General features: G+C 37.0%; 1 protein-coding gene across 1 annotated transcript; it reads left to right on the top strand.

Moving 5' to 3' along the window:
• The first annotated feature begins 953 nt into the window (after positions 1–953).
• On the top strand, positions 954–1685 carry LOC122197958 (secreted RxLR effector protein 161-like). The gene has a single exon (XM_042902178.1). The coding sequence runs from the start codon at positions 954–956 to the stop codon at positions 1683–1685; it is 732 nt and encodes a 243-aa protein (XP_042758112.1).
• The last annotated feature ends 18589 nt before the right edge of the window (positions 1686–20274 follow it).

Genomic DNA, 20274 nt, shown 5'->3' with positions numbered 1-20274 from the left:
ATGTTGTTAATCTTCCCCTTTCGGTAGACCACACGCAACCTCCTGCAGATCAAGCGTCCTCGACGGTACACCCTCTTGCTCATTATCTTTCTTATGATAAATTTTCTGAATCTCACAAATCTTTTCTGGCGGCCATCAATTCTCACGATGAGCCAAAGAGGTTTTCTCAGGCTTCACAAGATCATGAATGGAGGGAATCCATGAAAAGGGAGATTCGTGCTCTCGAGCAAAATGATATGTGGGTTCTTCAAGACTTTCCATCGGGAAAGAAGGCCATAGATTCCAGGTGGGTCTATAAGGTGAAGTACAAACCAAACAGAGATGTCGAATGATACAAGGCGAGACTTGTTGCGAAGGGTTTTACTCAAATGGAGGGAGTGTATTATCATGAGACATTTGCCTCGGTTGCGAAGTTGGTGACCGTAAGAACACTTCTTGCTCTTGCAGTCAAAAGAGATTGGATTATTCATCAACTTGATGTGAATAATGCATTCTTGCATGGTGATCTAGAAGAGGAAGTGTACATGAAAATTCATCAAGGTTTCTCCACCAAAGAGGAAACAATAGTGTGCAGATTGAAGAAATCGATATATGGCCTGAAACAAGCTTCACATAATTGGTACCAAAAATTTACTACAGTCCTTATTAAACTTGGATATTGTCAATGAAAAGCAGATCATTCCTTATTTTTATATAAGGTGGATGACATTTATGTTGTTGTGTTAATATATGTTGACGATGTTATAATCATTGGCAACAACACTGAACAGATACAACACACGAAAACTCAGTTGGACGAGATATTCAGCATTAAGGACCTTGGGAACTTGAAGTATTTTCTGGGAATTGAAGTAGCTCGCACATCGGAGGGCCTAGTTCTTAGTCAAAGGAAATAAACTTTGGACATTCTTGAAGACAACGGTTTTCAAGGATGTCGACCAAGTTCATTTCCCATGGAACAAAATCTCAAGCTTGATAAAGGAGATGAACAAGGGAAGGTTGATGCAAATCAGTACAAAAGATTAGTAGGGAGACTTCTCTACTTACAAGCCACAAGACCGGACATAGCTTATTTAGTTAATGTCATAAGCCAATTTATTGTTGATCCTAGACAAAACCATATGGATGTTGTCTCCAGAGTGCTTCACTATCTCAAGTCCACACCTAGGCAAGGTATCATATTGCCAAAGGATGGAGGAACCAATTTGGTTACATATTGTGATTCGGATTGGCTTGGGTGTCCTTACTCTCAGCGTTCAAGAACAGGCTACTTGCTTCTTCTAGGAGGAGCTCCAATATCATGGAAGTCCAAGAAACAATCTGTGGTCTCTCGTTCTTCGGCTGAGGCAGAATACAATGCCATGGAAACAACCGTAAGTGAAATTTTGTGGGTTCTTTGGTTACTCTGTGAGCTCGATGCACAGCCTATTGGTCCGACTCCCCTCTTTTGTGACAATCAAGCGGCCAGGCATATTGCTAACAATCCAGTGTTCCATGAACAGACCAAGCATGTTGAAATGGACTGTCATTTTGTTCGTGAGCGAGTTGAAACTAAGGAAGTTAAACCTTTATACATCGACACCAAGCATCAAATCGCAGACCTGTTTACCAAGCCTTTAGGTGCTCAGCAACTTCAATCTCTTCTGGTCAAGTTGGTTTCTATAAACCTACACACTCCAACTTGAGTGGGGAGTATTACAGGGTGTTATTTTGTATCATAATTGACCATTTTATGGTCTGATTCTGTTTCCTTTTCTTTAGACTTGGTTGTTATAGTTTCCTTGTTTTCTCTTCCTTGTATGTATTTTTATTGACGGTTCCTTAGTATTCAATTGAAGTCTTTTTACCAATTTCTTCAGTGTCGTCACTAATCTCCATGATCCTTGCACATGAGGGCATTTTCTTCATTTCATCTAGGGTTTACACCTATTACTTATTTAATCGATCACCTATTTTTAAAATACGTATGTGAAGTTGAAACCTGTTGTGAACCAGACAAAGCTCAAGAAATTAAAGTCGAGGAAAGGTGATTTGCCCATGTGGAAGCGGAGATCTTTTCATCGTCTCATCTTGGTCAAATCGTAACCATGGAAGGAGATTTTGGTCCCGTGTTCGAAATAGGGGCAAGTGTGGTTGGATTGGGTGAGGAAACCATGTACCCTAGATCAATGGAAGTGATACATTGGTTATTGGGGACTATGAACAAACTCCAACAATCCCTTCAAGAATCTAGCATACAAGCAAGCAAGAATGTATAACTTCATCCTTTTCGTCAATTGTTTTTTTTTTGTAATTCACTACTTGAAGAAGGGATGATAATGATTGTAGGGTTAATGTCTTTTAATTCAAGAATGTATGGGCGTGTATTGTTGGTTTAATGTTTAAAGTAATAGTCGTCTTATTTTGAGTCTGATGTGGTATCTGAATGCAGGCAAGTGTTGTTTAGGTAGTGTTGGTATTATTGTGTTTTGTGTAATTGGATCCACTTTGTAATGTAATCTATTAAATAGAAAGTGATTAATACATACTTTGAAATTGCATCAATTATTGTTTCATATTGTCCATATTGGAATGAAATGAACCAATCAAGATTACATGGAAAATAAAATACCAAAAAATGTTGATGTATATCACAACGACAGTTGACATTGTTTCATGTCCAACCTAAGTTTATAATAATTCAAGTTCAACATGCATGACCACACAAAAAAGTAGCCTAAAGTTAGTAGTGATTGTTACATAAAACATAACCATTAAACAACCACAAAACGTAGTGAAAAGTTTACATCAAAAGACCTAAAATAAAAGACGTAACAAAAACACAATCACCCCAGTTTAGTCAACCCTCCACCTCTTCTTTGTAGCCACTTTCTTCTTGCTCTATCTTTTTTCACAGTCAAGCCACCTTGTCCTTTATAAGTACGTGAATTGTTTTCACACCCCAAAATCGGAACGACGGAAACGTTCGGGGGTGGAGGACGTCATGTACAGTATCACAACAAAGCATAGTAGTAAACAAGCAACAAAATAATTCATTGCATTAATAATAATTTAATACAAGTGTGTTCTGTGAAGTTTAAAAGACACTCGAAAATGTAAATCACAATAAATGATGAGTCTTGAACAGGCTCCATCTTCTCAAAACCTGGCATCGATACTTGTCTACTGATGACCTGAGAATACAAGTTATTTTGAAAGAGTTTATCAGCTTTAAAGCTGGTGAATTCATAAGCATTTTAGTGTCATTGTCTGTATGAAAAATGTTTGTAAGTGTTTGATATATAAGTTTGTAAATGTTTGTAGTAAATGTTTGAATCTCCTAAAAAATCCCATATTTTCTACTAACCGTGGCCTTCTACCAAGGCATCAAATGTTCTGTATGTTTGTTTCTTGTAAGAGTGTGTATTTTCCCAAGTATGACTATCATTAACCAAAAATATAGTTTTACATTACTGTTTATGTGAGAAGATCACAATATGAATGTAATGGCGAAATAATAATAGTATTGTAGTGTTGTATTATAGTAAATACTGCTGTACTATCTACCTTAAACCAATTGTTATTTAAGGTATAATGTGAAATGGTTGCACATACTACCGAATAATAACACGACGATGAAATACGTTGGAAGAAATAACATTTGGCACCCGTAGACTTGCAAGTCCCACTGTAGCGAACAACAAGGTGTAGGATAGTCAATCCAGTATAGATCTATACACAAATTCACGCTCTCCCTCCAGGAGACTCTGGATACACAACGAACCATGGCAGTGATGCCATGCCCCGAAATAATGGTTCACATTTATGTTATAGTATTCTTGTATATGTATTGTATGTACTAGTGTAATGTATGTTCTCTCTATCTAGTATGTAGCGTGTTCTCTTTGTTTCTCATCACAGTATGTTCTCTTGTATAGTGTATAGTATGTATTGTTTCTCATTATAGTATGTTCTCTTAGTTTCTCATAATAGTATGTTCTATTAGTTTCTCATAATAGTATGTATTGACTCATGTATGAACTGACTTTTTGTATGTGTCATTGTACTAGAAGTAATGAGTAGTGTCTTCCTAAACTATACCTATTATAGTTTACTAGTAAAGTTGTTTGTATAACTCAGTGTACTGAACTGAGATAAAAGCTTTTATGTCTATACATATATACATAATATATATAACTAAGGATGAAACGACACTCGGACAAACAACAGGGTACTCTAAGTCCACAACCAAACAAAGAACAGGAAATAAAGTGTGTTATCAATCCTAAGTCCATCCAACCTTACTTATATAACTATACATGCATTAGACATGGTTTTGACAATATATAAGTTTAAAAGAATTAAAGGAAAAGGTTTGTTATGTAAGAACAGGTTTGATAAAGAGTTTAACATGTAAAAGAGTTTGATAAACAGTTGAAGTAGCTTGATTAAGAAAACAGTTAAAAGTATAGCAAATCATTTGTTTGATAGTTATTAATCACATGTGATTGATATAATAACTATTTTGTTTCAACTTGTATCCCCCCCCCCCATAAAAGCATTTAAAATAATTTAAAAGATAGATTAAGGGGTATGAACTCACTTGTAGTGAGTGATACGGAAGTAGGTTTGGAAATAGGATGTAGAGTGTCAGGTGAAACCTTGAACACACAAAGGTCCTAATAAACATATAATGACATGTATGTGTATTTGATTAGTGTATAAACAACTGATTATAATGGATAACACCCTAATCGACTAGGAAACTCTTAGATTTGAAGGGATACAATCACATATGATTGCATAACTAGGGTATATGGTCACCCTATTGAGTTTACGGTCCAAATGAAATGACCATAAGTGTTTACAGTCAAGATGGTTCATGGTCCATGTGTTCACGGTCCAAGTGTTCACGGTCTAGTGACCTTATGGTCATGGAGTTTACGGTCTAAGGAGATCCAACCGTAAACTCATCAAATCATTCACAAATGAAAGTTTTCAAGGGCTTCATTCAAAGGCATCGGATTCTAGGGACCATGCTTAGCCTTATGAAGGGTTTAAGGACTCTGATGCACCTTTCATTAGAGTTTACGGTCTAAGAAGATACACTTGGACCCTAAACAGGCTAAAAATGATGTTTTAAAGGTGATTAACTAGTGATTCAAGCATATAACAAGCTAAGGGTAATGTACTTAATTTTTAGAAGCTTGTAAGGGTGATTCGGATCCAAGAACACTAGTATCTGTTCTTGGTGTTCTTGGTGAAATGAAGAACACTTGAAGATCTATCAAAATGAAGAGATTTCATGGATGAAATCATGCATAATCACTAGATAAAGAGATGTAACGACAAATCAAAGGAAAGAATTCTTACATTTTTGGAAGATCAAGATGAAGATTTTATGATACTTGAGAGAGAATTCGGGATTCTAGGCGTGGAAAGGAAAGAAATGATCAAACTGATCATGAATTATGTATATATAGGGAGTTTACGGTCACCATGACCGTAAGCTCTAAGCTTCTGACCGTAAACTCCTTTTGAGGAGTTTTACAGTTTGCTAGATGGTTTGGAACATTAACTGATACATCCAAACATTGATTCCTTTGATGCACTAGGCTCAGAATGCTCAAATAGACTCTAAACAGTGCTAAAAGTTAGCAGAAACGGGTCTGACTTTGATTGAAATGAATGGTTTGTACAAGTTAGAAATTTCGGGTTGTCACAATTGTGGCCTTTTACGGTGGCACTGTGCACATGGTACAGTCAACCAATTCCTTGACAACTTATTCTTTTGACTAGCAAGTTAATCATATGCCCTATTTCATTTCTTTTTGGGCCTACCTACCTGAAAATGTAGATAACATGAGTTAATGTCAAATTGATAACTCCAAAGCAATACTTACCTAGAACTGGGTGTTAAAATGTATATCACTTGGTCAACCCTAGCACTTAAAGGTTATGCTTATCATTCTCTTTACATACGTCAGGTTGTTGAGATTATCGTGGACGTAAGCTCGATACAGTGAGCGCCATTATTGTCGAAACCCTAGAATTACTTGCTTTGGAGACGATGAAGTGAGAATCGACACAATGTTGTGAAGAAGAGGGGTTGATCAAGAGTTTTCTTGGGTCAATGAAAAGGAAGGGTAATGATTAGTGATGTTTGAAACCCTACCCCTCTGCCACCTTAACGTTAGGAGACGTACCTAGATGAAATGACAAAAATGCCCTCGTGTGCAAGGCACATGGGGGATGGTAACGACACAAGAAGACGGACATCCACCATAGGATTGTTTATACACAAGGTTTGCTCCAAATGGACTATTCATGTTAAAAAAAATCATAAGGACTATATTAGAGAAAATCGGAAAAGAATTAGGAAATTTTGTGAAATATTGTCTTATAATTATAATTATCATACATTTATTAACATATACCACAACATCAGTTGTAAAGTTTTTTTTTTAAATATTTAGAAGCCAGGTTATTGTTCCACCTCATCTTTTTAGTTGTGAAACTAAAAAAGAAAAAGATTAATATCTTTTTTAAGATGTTAAATAGACTTTATGCCTTTAAAACACCAAAAAATAATATTAGGGAACTTTTAAACCAAAAGTAAAAAGTAGCAATGATATTTTAGATGATGTTTGGGATTTCATTTAAAAACAACTTATTGAGTTACTGATTTTTTAAAAGCTAATAAGTTAAAAAAAAGTATTTGACAATGTGAAAAAGACTTTTAAAATAACTTTTCATCAACCATTTAAAAGAATATTTCAATTAAATATGATTTCTAACTTTTCAAAACTTATTATAACTTTTTGGGTTGTAAAAACTAAAATACACCTTAAAAGATGTATAATTTAGGACAAATATTTAAAAAATAATAATAATAATAATTTATTGACTTATTAATTTTTCACCACAAAAATTAATCCAAACATTTTTCAAAAAAATTATTTTCCTACGACTCTAAATCAATAAATCTTTATATAAAAATAATTTTTGAGTTTCAAAATAAAATCTCAAAACACCCTCTAACCCAAAAATATAGGCAAAATTGAAAAATTGGTCTCTGTGGTATTAAAAAAAAATTAGATAGGGTTCAAAAAGTTTTTAACTTGCATTGAATGTCCAAAATCAGGAATTTACTGTGATTTTAGTCCAAAAAATATTGAAAGGACTATTTTGCCCTTCTCATTTCTTTTTTGTATTTTTATACTTGTTTTAATACCTTAGTAATTAAAAACAAACAAAAGAAAAATAAAAAATATGTGAGGTCCACCCAGCCCACATGTTCTCTTTCTCTCTCTCTCTCTCTCACTCCCTCTTTCTCTCTCTCTCTCTCTCTCTCTCTCTCTCTCTCTCTCTTTCTCTCTCTCTCTCTACCAAGGCATCAAATGTTCTGTATGTTTGTTTCTTGTAAGAGTGTGTATTTTCACAAGTATGACTATCATTAACCAAAAATATAGTTTTACATTACTGTTTATGTGAGAAGATCACAATATGAATGTAATGGCGAAATAATAATAGTATTGTAGTGTTGTATTATAGTAAATACTGCTGTACTATCTACCTTAAACCAATTGTTATTTAAGGTATAATGTGAAATGGTTGCACATACTACCGAATAATAACACGACGATGAAATACGTTGGAAGAAATAACATTTGGCACCCGTAGACTTGCAAGTCCCACTGTAGCGAACAACAAGGTGTAGGATAGTCAATCCAGTATAGATCTATACACAAATTCAGGCTCTCCCTCCATGAGACTCTGGATACAAAACGAACCATGGCAGTGATGCCATGCCCCGAAATAATGGTTCACATTTATGTTATAATATTCTTGTATATGTATTGTATGTACTAGTGTAATGTATGTTCTCTCTGTCTAGTATGTAGCGTGTTCTCTTTGTTTCTCATCACAGTATGTTCTCTTGTATAGTGTATAGTATGTATTGTTTCTCATTATAGTATGTTCTCTTAGTTTCTCATAATAGTATGTTCTCTTAGTTTCTCATAATAGTATGTATTGACTCATGTATGAACTGACTTTTTGTATGTGTCATTGTACTAGAAGTAATGAGTAGTGTCTTCCTAAACTATACCTATTATAGTTTACTAGTAAAGTTGTTTGTATAACTCAGTGTACTGAACTGAGATAAAAGCTTTTATGTCTATACATATATACATAATATATATAACTAAGGATGAAACGACACTCGGACAAACAACAGGGTACTCTAAGTCCACAACCAAACAAAGAACAGGAAATAAAGTGTGTTATCAATCCTAAGTCCATCCAACCTTACTTATATAACTATACATGCATTAGACATGGTTTTGACAATATATAAGTTTAAAAGAATTAAAGGAAAAGGTTTGTTATGTAAGAACAGGTTTGATAAAGAGTTTAACATGTAAAAGAGTTTGATAAACAGTTGAAGTAGCTTGATTAATAAAACAGTTAAAAGTATAGCAAATCATTTGTTTGATAGTTATTAATCACATGTGATTGATATAATAACTACTATGTTTCAACTTGTATCCCCCCCCCCCATAAAAGCATTTAAAATAATTTAAAAGATAGATTAAGGGGTATGAACTCACCTGTAGTGAGTGATACGGAAGTAGGTTTGGAAATAGGATGTAGAGTGTCAGGTGAAACCTTGAACACACAAAGGTCCTAATAAACATATCATGACATGTATGTGTATTTGATTAGTGTATAAACAACTGATTATAAGGGATAACACCCTAATCGACTAGGAAACTCTCAGATTTGAAGGGATACAATCACATATGATTGCATAACTATGGTATATGGTCACCCTATTGAGTTTACGGTCCAAATGAAATGACCATAAGTGTTTACAGTCAAGATGGTTCACGGTCCATGTGTTCACGGTCCAAGTGTTCATGGTCTAGTGACCTTATGGTCATGGAGTTTACGGTCTATGGAGATCCAACCGTAAACTCATCAAATTATTCACAAATGAAAGTTTTCAAGGGCTTCATTCAAAGGCATCGGATTCTAGGGACCATGCTTAGTCTTATGAAGGGTTTAAGGACTCTAATGCACCTTTCATTAGAGTTTACGGTCTAAGGAGATACACTTAGACCGTAAACACCTTGTTCTTGGCTAAAAATGATGTTTTCAAGATGATTAACTAGTGATTCAAGTATATAACAAGCTAAGGGTAGTGTAATTACTTCTTAGAATCTTATAAGAGTGATTAGGATCCAAGAACACTAGTGTGTGTCCTTGGTGTTCTTAGTGAAATGAAAAACACTTGAAGATCTATCAAAATGAAAATATTTCATCGATGAAATCATGCATAATCACTAGATAAAGAGATGTAACAACAAATCAAAGGAAAAAATTCTTACATTTTTGGAAGATCAAGATGAAGATCTTATGATACTTGAGAGAGAATTCGGGATTCTAGGCTTGGAAAGGAAAGAGATGATCAAAATAATCATGAATTATGTATATATAGGGAGTTTACGGTCACCATGACCATAAGCTCTAAGCTTCTGACCGTAAAATCCTTTTGAGGAGTATTACAGTTTGTTAGATGGTTTGGAACATTAATTGATACATCCAAACATTGATTCCTTTGATGCACTAGGCTCAGAATGCTCAAACAGACTCTAAACAGTGCTAAAAGTTAGCATAAATGAGTCTGACTTTGATTGAAATGAATGGTTTGTACAAGATAGAAATTTCGGGTTGTCACATCATCCCCCCGTTAGAGAGAATTTCGTCCGGAAATTAGAGTTAAAGCAACTAATGTTACAAATAACTAAGCGAAAAGATGAGGATATTTCAGTTTCATTTGAACCTCGCGCAGGTCCTCGCTTGGCGTTCCAGCGAACCTTCACTATCTGGATACGGCTTTGCTTCGTTTGCTTGACCTCTCAGTCCATGATCTATACCGGTTCTTCCACGAAGTTGAGGCTCTCATTGATCTCGATCTCGTCGAGTGGGATTACAAGAGTCTCGTCGGACATACACTTTTTCAAGTTCGAGACATGGAAAGTAGAATGTACGTTACTGAGTTCACGAGGTAGATTGGGTTTGTAAGCTACAGGGCCGATTCTAGCGAGAATCTCGAAAGGCCTACGTATCTTATATTTAGCTTTCCACACTTTCCGAAGCGTATTAAGCCCTTCCAGGGTGAGACTTTCAAAAGAACTCGGTCTCCCACCTGGAATTCCAAAGGTTTCCTTCTCTTGTCTGAACGATCTTATCTGTCGTTTCCTGAATGATCTCCGGACCTGTGAGAGTGTTGTCAGGAACTCGTCCTTTACCTAACTAGGTGTCACCCACCTCAGCCCAGCACAGAGGGTATCTGCACTTTCGGCCATAGAGGGCCTCGAATGGAGCAGCCTTTATGCTCGTGTGATAACTGTTGTTGTAGGAAAAATCGACAAGGGGTAAATGAGTATCCCATGCCTTCCCAAAGTCGATCACACAGGCTCGCAACATATCTTCCAAGGTTTGAATAGTCCTCTCACTTTGTCCGTCGGTTTGATGATGGTAGACTGTACTCATGTCCAACCTAGTTCCTAGGGAATTTTGTAGCGACTGCCAGAACCTCGAAGTGAATCTACTATCTCTATCAGAGATAATGGATATAGGAACACCGTGCAGTCATACTATTTCTCTAATGTATGTTCTTGTGAGCTTCTCCATCTTGTCAGTTTCCTTGATGGGCAGGAAGTGTGCGGATTTGGTCAATCTATCGACGATGACCCAAATGGTATCGAGACCACCCATTGTCTTGGGCAACTTGGTTATGAAGTCCATCGTGATCCGCTCCCACTTCCATTCAGGTATCTCCGATTGTTGAAGTAAACCTGATGGTTTCTGGTATTCGTCCTTAACCTTTGCGCAAGTAAGGCATTTACTCACGAAGGTAGCAATCTCTGTTTTCATGTTAGGCCACCGGTATAACTTTTTAAGATACATTTACATCTTATCTGAACCTGGGTGGACAGAATATCGAGTGTTGTGCACCTCGATCGCGACCAAGTCTCTGAAGCCACCGTGTTTCGGTGTCTAAATCCGATCAATGAAATATAAAGCTCTGCCACCCTTGACTTCCAAGTTCTTATCCATCCCTCTTAGGAATTCACTCGCCACATTTTCAGGTTTCAAAGCGTTGAGCTGAGCCTCTTTAATTTGTGTGGTCAAGTGTGAATGGATAGTCATAGTCAATGATTTGACTCTACGACCAGAGTATTCTTTCCGACTTAGGGCATCAGCTACTACGTTGGCCTTGCCGGGATGATAACGAATTTCGCATTCTTAATCACTGAGTAGCTCGACCCACTGTCGTTGTCTCATGTTGAGCTCCTTCTGGTCGAATATATGTTGTAGGCTTTTGTGGTCTGTAAAGATAGTGCTTTTCGTACCATACAGATAGTGTCTCTAGATCTTCAAAGCAAACACAACAGCTCCTAACTCAAGATCATATATGGTGTAGTTGACCTCGTGTGTCTTCAGCTGTCTCGAGGATTAGGCAATGACCTTACCTCATTGCATTAGAACACAATCGAGCCTTTGATTCGATGCATCGCAGTAAACCATGAAGTCTTCTATTCCTTCTGGGAGGGATAGTATCGGTGCGGTGCATAAGGCTCGTTTCAGCGTTTGGAACGCTTTCTCTTGCTTCTCTTCCCAGTCAAAGGCCACGCCCTTCTGGGTCAAATTCGTAAGAGGTTTCGAAATTCGAGAGAAGTTCTGAATGAGCCTACGATAGTAGCCAGCGAGGCCTAGAAATTGACGAATTTATGTAGGCGTCTTCGGTGCTGACTAGTTCTCAATGGCTTTGATTTTGGAAGGGTCCACATGAATTCCCTCTTCACTAACAACGTGACCCAGGAATTCGACTCTTCGAATCCAAAACTTGCATTTAGAGAACTTCACGTAGAGCTTCTCTAACCGTAACGTTTCCAAGATCTGACGTAGATGCTTACTATGCTCTTCCTTACTATGAGAGTAGATGAGTATGTCATCGATGAAGACAATGACAAACTGATCCAAGTAAGGACGGCATACCCTATTCATTAAGTCTATGAATATTGCGGGCGCATTAGTCAATCTGAATGACATCACTACAAACTCGTAGTGTCCATAACGAGTTCGGAAGGCTGTCTTCGAGACATCCTCCTCTAGCACTCGTAATTGGTGATACCCGGATGTCAGATCTATCTTTGAAAAGTAATTCGCCCCTTGCAGTAGGTCGAATAAATCATCTATGCGCGGCAGAGGGTAACGATTCTTAACGGTAAGCTTGTTGAGCTCCCTGTAGTCGATGCACATACGAAATGATCCGTCTTTCTTCTTAACGAACAAGATCGGTGCTCCCCAGGGTGAGAAGCTTGGCCTAATAAATCCCTTGATAAGTAGTTCGTTAAGTTGACCGGATAGTTCTTGCATCTCCGCAGGTGCTAGACGATAGGGCGATTTGGCTAATGTGGTAGCCCCTGGAACTAAGTCGATTCTAAACTCGACTTGACGTTGTGGAGTTAATCCTGAGAGTTCTTCTAGAAAGATATTGGGAAAATCACGTACTACGTTGATGTTCTTAATGTCTTTTATCTCTTGGCTCACATCGACAACATGAGCAAGGAATGCACGACATTCCTTTCACAAGTATTTATGGGCCTGAATACTCTAGATGATATGAAGGTTCGTGCCGGGTTTGTCGCCATATACAACTAAAGTTTCGCCAGACGGCAGATTAAGGCGAACAACCTTTTCATAACACATGATGTCGGCACGATGCAGACTCAACCAATCCATGTCGATAATGACGTTGAAACTTTTAAGTAAGACCGACATGAGGTCGATTGTAAATGAATGGCTATCTAGAGTTAGAGTACATCCTATGCATATACTGCTAGTGCTCTCATCCGTTAGCCATTACTATAGTGAACAGTTCTTTAAGTGTTCGTGATTTTTGCTTAATTAATTGAGCGAATTTTTGGTTCACAAAACTCCTCTCCACTCCACTATTAAACAGAATGCATGCATATGAGTTATCGAGGAGAAACGTACCAGTGACCACTGTGGGGTCAGCAATGGCTTCCTCGTGGCCTATAGCCAAAACTCTGCCTACTCCGCGGACATTCCCTGCCTTCGGGCAGTTCCTTTTATAGTGGCCCACCTCGCCACAACCGTAGCAAGACTGGCCCACACCAGCGTCGGTGACTTGGTTGATTGGTCTCGCCGGAGCTTTGCAGAAACGGGCAGTGTGCCCCTTCCTGTTGCACTTAGCACACTGCATTTCCTGGTAGGCTCCTGTGTGGTGGAAGTTGCATTTGTTGCACTTGGGCAAACTTCCAGCGTACTACTTTACCGGAGCAGCAGCGGCAGGTGCTATCGTAGCATGAACTGCCACTACCTGTTGCTTTTTGGCAGCTTTCTACTTCTTCTTGTCATCCCAGAATTTCCGCTTGTTAGTAGCGGTTTTGGAGGGTTCTGAGATAGCTAGGGGTTTTGTTGACAACGGGGTACGGACCCCATAGTCAATGAGTCGTTGTGACAATCGCTTGTCACTATCAAAGGTAGCGGGGTTTGAAGCTAAAACATTCCCCTAAAATGGAGGCACTAGCCCCCAGATATACCTCTTTATTTTCTTTCCCTCCGTGTGAACCATGTTGGGACATAGGGCCACCAGCTCGCTGAATCTGGTGGTATAGGAAACTATGTCGGAGCCCTTCATGGTTAGGCTCCATAGTTCTTGTTCTAGTTTCTGGATTTCGCCCCTCGGGCAGTATTCTTCAATCATTAGTTCCTTCAGAGCTTCCCAACCTATAGCATTTGCCACTACTAGAGTGAGTGACTTGACATGGCTATTCCACCATGTCAGGGCTTTTGCCTCGAAGGTGCATGCAACAAATTTGACCTTGCTCCCTTTTGGGCATGAGCAGATCTCGAAGACCGACTCTGTCTTCTCGAACCATTGCGAGAGGGCAATGACTCCGCCAGTCCCTTTAAAGGACATTAAGTAGAATGAATAGGCGTTCCACCTCCATTGGCACTGGTAGAATGATATTGAGCCATGGTTGTTACCATAGCCGCAACTGATGTAGCATTTAGAGCTGCCGTATCAATTTGTGGAGGAGGTGGTGGTATTGGAGTTATCGGAGTGGTGCATCTCACTGATCGATGCGGAGGCATATTATAGCTATAAGATCACAAAGATGAAGACATTGATAAGAATTTAATAGAGAGGTTGATGAGAGTGACTCATGGGCTAACTCTCCATAGCCCAACAACACAATTGAATAGTATGATTGAATGTAGATCTAGTACTAAAAGATGATAGCATTTGGATAATAAATTCCATGAGATTAGATACCTTTCAATAATATTGGTATTACAGATGTAACAAGTTTGGGGAAAAAGGACCTAGAAGTAGGTCTTACATTAAACCAAGATGGGAAAATTTTGACAGAACTATGACTTAACAAGACTTAACAAGATTCAAAGTCTTAACATAGCTAGGAAATTAAACTAGAGTTTTTACATAACTAAGTTATATCCAAAAGAGAGAGTTGAGTAGGCTCTATCTACAACAAGAACCACTAGAACGAGTCCTTGACTCTGACAGACGGGGCTCCATGTCTCTCATGCGCCTTTCATATGCTGACTGCCAAGCTCGAAGTTCCCTGACTTCAACTTGGGATGCAGCTAGTTGTTGCTGCAGAGTCTCATTGGATCTCCTAGTCCCATTCAGAGCCTCTTCTAGATGGCGAATACGTACCGTGTTAATGCCTGAATTGGTGTCAATTTCCATGACTCGATCGATGGTTACCCGACCTTGCTCGACATTCCTAGCAATCCTACGGACCATGATGGGCAGGACTCGGTAAGTTGAACCTCCCTCGCTTAGATTGTAAAAGCTTCGGTCTCCATTGAAGGGTAAGGGCTGACCTTGCTCATCACTCCAACGGTTCAAGTTTTTCGCCCACAAGGGTGTGGGACCTTGAAATGTTGGTCGGGGGTTAAGGTTTGGGATTGGAGCCTCTTGTGGTAGGTTGTTGACTTCTGGCTCGGAGTCGGAACCATCAGAAAAGCCTTCAGCATGGTGATCATCCAAATGGATTGGGTGATCATCTTTTGGCTCTTCTTCAAGCCACCCTGCATTGCCTTCGTTTAGGAAGTATGGATCGTCGTGGGGATGGAATCCAACCATGTTATCTACGCGGGAAAAGGGGTATAAGAAATAATTAATAGACGTACTAATTAGATAATTATAAAATGATCTCTATCAGTTACTTCAATACTTTCATAGTGCATACCAGTTACATGTAATCAAAACAGGATAGACCTTCGAATAAGTGACCCTAACTCCAAATCCACAACCAAACAAGGAACATGAAGTTAAGCAAAGATCACAAATTCTAAGTCTATGACATCCTAGTCACATATAACCTTAGCGTATCCACTTAGCAACTATTGACCTACTAATAGAGACCATTAGTTCTCAGATAAGTAATTATAGTAACACAAAATACTTTTATAGTATTTTAGGTTTATGTTCTGTTCTAATGTTTTCATTGTAGTAGTATTGGTAAGTTTTTAGACTTTTTGCCACGTCACAACCATTCTTGGGCATATGCTAATCGCTTCTCGGACCAACATAGTTGATCAGGCTATGTCACTCCCAGAACTGATCATACATCCCCGAGTCTACTTGTGATGTTCAACAATCGTAATACTTTTCTTCTGTCCTAGTGACACTGATTTTCATATGAATGCAGGTATGTATACTGGGTTAAATATTTTAGTATTTAAAAGTATAAACTCTTGATCAGGGTATTTTAATCCCGTTGGGTTTATAGTTTGTATATCTTTTATGGGTTGATATACTCGATTCACTATAAACCTGGCTCTGATACCAATCTATCACACCCCAAAACCGGAACGGCGGAAACATTCGGGGGGTGGAGGACGTCAAGTATAGTATCACAACAAAGCATAGTAGGAAACAAGCAACAACATAATCCATTGCATTAATAATATAATTTAATACAAGTGTGTTCTGTGAAGTTTAAAAGACACTCGAAAATGTAAATCAAAATAAATGATGAGTCTTGAACGGGCTCCATCTTCTCAAAACCTAGCATCGGTACCTATCTACTGATGACCTGAGAATACAAGTTATTTTGAAAGAGTTTATCAGCTTTAAAGCTGGTGAATTCATAAACATTTTAGTGTCATTGTTTGTATGAAAAATGTTTGTAAGTGTTTGATGTATAAGTTTGTAATGTTTGTAGTAAATGTTTGAATCTCCTAGAAAATCCCATATTTTCTACTAACCGTGGCCTTCTACCAAGGCATCAAATGTTATGTATGTTTGTTTCTTGTAAGAGTGTGTATTTTCCCAAGTATGACTATCATTAACCAAAAATATAGTTTTACATTACCATTTATTTGAGAATATCACAATATGAATGTAATGGGGAAATAATAACAGTATTGTAGTGTTGTATTATAGTAAATACTGATGTACTATCTACCTTAAACCAATTGTTATTTAAGGTATAATGTGAAATGGTTGCACCATACTACCGAATAATAACACGACGATGAAAGACGTTGGAAGAAATGACATTTGGCACCCGTAGACTTGCAAGTCCCACTGTAGCGAACAACAAGGTGTAGGATAGTCAATCCAGTATAGATCTATACACAAATTCATGCTCTCCCTCCAGGAGACTCTGGATACAAAACGAACCATGGCAGTGATGCCATGCCCCGAAATAATGGTTCACATTTATGTTATAATATTCTTGTATATGTATTGTATGTACTAGTGTAATGTATGTTCTCTCTGTCTAGTATGTAGTGTGTTCTCTTTTTTTCTCATCATAGTATGTTCTCTTGTATAGTGTATAGTATGTATTGTTTCTCATTATAGTATGTTCTCTTAGTTTCTCATAATAGTATGTTCTCTTAGTTTCTCATAATAGTATGTATTGACTCATGTATGAACTGACTTTTTGTATGTGTCATTGTACTAGAAGTAATGAGTAGTAAAGTTGTTTGTATAACTGAGTGTACTGAACTGAGATAAAAGCTTTTATGTCTATACATATATACATAATATATATAACTAAGGATGAAACGACACTCGGACAAACAACAGGGTACTCTAAGTCCACAACCAAACAAAGAACAAGAAATAAAGTGTGTTATCAATCCTAAGTCCATCCAACCTTACTTATACAACTATACATGCATTAGACATGGTTTTGACAATATATAAGTTTAAAAGAATTAAAGGAAAAGGTTTGTTATGTAAGAACAGGTTTGATAAAGAGTTTAACATGTAAAAGAGTTTGATAAACAGTTGAAGTAGTTTGATTAATAAAATAGTTAAAAGTATAGCAAATCATTTGTTTGATAGTTATTAATCACATGTGATTGATATAATAACTATTATGTTTCAACTTGTATCCCCCCCCCCCATAAAAGCATTTAAAATCATTTAAAAGATAGATTAAGGGGTATGAACTCACTTGTAGTGAGTGATACGGAAGTAGGTTTGGAAATAGGATGTAGAGTGTCAGGTGAAACCTTGAACACACAAAGGTCCTAATAAACATATAATGACATGTATGTGTATTTGATTAGTGTATAAACAACTGATTTTAAGGGATAACACCCTAATCGACTAGGAAACTCTTAGATTTGAAGGGATACAATCACATATGATTGCATAACTAGGGTATATGGTCACCCTATTGAGTTTACGGTCCAAATGAAATGACCATAAGTGTTTACGGTCAAGATGGTTCATGGTCCATGTGTTCACGGTCTAGTGACCTTATGGTCATGGAGTTTACGGTCTAAGGAGATCCAACCGTAAACTCATCAAATCATTCACAAATGAAGGTTTTCAAGGGCTTCATTCAAAGGCATCGGATTCTAGGGACCATGCTTAGCCTTATGAAGGGTTTAAGGACTCTGATGCACCTTTCATTAGAGTTTACGGTCTAAGAAGATACACTTGGACCCTAAACAGGCTAAAAATGATGTTTTAAAGGTGATTAACTAGTGATTCAAGCATATAACAAGCTAAGGGTAATGTACTTACTTTTTAGAAGCTTGTAAGGGTGATTCGGATCCAAGAACACTAGTATCTGTTCTTGGTGTTCTTGGTGAAATGAAGAACACTTGAAGATCTATCAAAATGAAGAGATTTCATGGATGAAATCATGCATAATCACTAGATAAAGAGATGTAACAACAAATCAAAGGAAAGAATTCTTACATTTTTGGAAGATCAAGATGAAGATCTTATGATACTTGAGAGAGAATTCGGGATTCTAGGCGTGGAAAGGAAAGAAATGATCAAACTGATCATGAATTATGTATATATAGGGAGTTTACGGTCACCATGACCGTAAGCTCTAAGCTTCTGACCGTAAACTCCTTTTAAGGAGTTTTACAGTTTGCTAGATGGTTTGGAACATTAACTGATACATCCAAACACTGATTCCTTTGATGCACTAGGCTCAGAATGCTCAAATAGACTCTAAACAGTGCTAAAAGTTAGCAGAAACAAGTCTGACTTTGATTGAAATGAATGGTTTGTACAAGTTAGAAATTTTGGGTTGTCACAATTATGGCCTTTTACGGTGGCACTTTGCACATGTTACAGTCAACCAATTCCTTGACAACTTATTCTTTTGGCTAGTAGGTTAATCATATGCCCTATTTCATTTCTTCTTGGGCCTACCTACCTGAAAATGTAGATAACATGAGTTAATGTCAAATTGATAACTCCAAAGCAATGCTTACCTAGAACTGGGTGTTAAAATGTATATCACTTGGTCAACCCTAGCACTTAAAGGTTATGCTTATCATTCTCTTTACATACGTCAGGTTGTTGAGATTATCGTGGACGTAAGCTCGATACAGTGAGCACCATTGTTGTCGAAACCCTAGAATTACTTGCTCTGGAGCCGATGAAGTGAGAATCGACACAATGTTGTGAAGAAGAGGGGTTGATCAAGAGTTTTCTTGGGTCAATGAAAGGGAAGGGTAATGATTAGTGATGTTTGAAACCCTACCCCTCTGCCACCTTAACGTTAGGAGACCTACCTAGATGAAATGACAAAAATGCCCTCATGTGCAAGGCACATGGGGGATGGTAACGACACAAGAAGACGGACATCCACCATAGGATTGTTTATGAGCAAGGTTTGCTCCAAATGGACTATCCATGTTAAAAAAAATCATAAGGACTATATTAGAGAAAATCGGAAAAGAATTAGGAAATTTTGTGAAATATTGTCTTATAATTATAATTATCATACATTTATTAACATATACCACAACATCAGTTGTAAAGTTTTTTTTTAATATTTAGAAGTCAGGTTATTGTTCCACCTCATCTTTTTAGTTGTGAAACTAAAAAAGAAAAAGATTAATATCTTTTTTAAGATGTTAAATAGATTTTATTCCTTTAAAACACCAAAAAATAATATTAGGGAACTTTTAAACCAAAAGTAAAAAGTAGCAATGATATTTTAGATGATGTTTGGGATTTCATTTAAAAACAACTTATTGAGTTACTGATTTTTTAAAAGCTAATAAGTTAAAAGACTTTTAAAATAACTTTTCATCAACCATTTAAAAGAATATTTCTATTAAATATGATTTCTAACTTTTGAAAACTTATTATAACTTTTTGGGTTGTAAAAACTAAAATACACAAGATGTATAATTTAGGATAAATATTTAAATAATAATAATAATAATAATTTATTGACTTATTAATTTTCCACCACAAAAATTAATCCAAACACTTTTCATAAAAATTATTTTCCTACGACTCTAAATCAATAAATCTTTATATAAAAATCATTTTCGAGTTTCAAAATAAAATCTCAAAACACACTCTAACCCAAAAATATAGACAAAATTGCAAAATTGGTCTCTGTGGTATTCAAAAAAAATTAGATAGGGTTCAAAAAGTTTTTAACTTGCATGGAATGTCCAAAATCAAGAATTTTCTGTGATTTTAGTCCAAAAAATATTGAAAGGACTATTTTGCCCTTCTCATTTCTTTTTTGTATTTTTATACTTGTTTTAATACCTTATTAATTAAAAAACAAACAAAAGAAAAATAAAAAATATGTCGGGTCCACCCAGCCCACATGTTCTCTCTCTCTCTCTCTCTCTCTCTCTCTCTCTCTCTCTCTCGTAAACACACCGACCCACCTTTGTTTTTCTCCTTCACCTCCAAAAACATTAAACCGCCCT

Source organism: Lactuca sativa, chromosome 5, assembly GCF_002870075.4.
Source record: "Lactuca sativa cultivar Salinas chromosome 5, Lsat_Salinas_v11, whole genome shotgun sequence".
NCBI lineage: Eukaryota > Viridiplantae > Streptophyta > Magnoliopsida > Asterales > Asteraceae > Lactuca > Lactuca sativa.
This window is presented reverse-complemented; position numbering and strand designations above follow the sequence as displayed.

What these genes read in the sequence shown, in the direction of transcription:
- LOC122197958 (XM_042902178.1), top strand. Translation starts at nt 954, where the DNA reads ATGGAACAAAATCTCAAGCTTGATAAAGGAGATGAACAAGGGAAGGTT.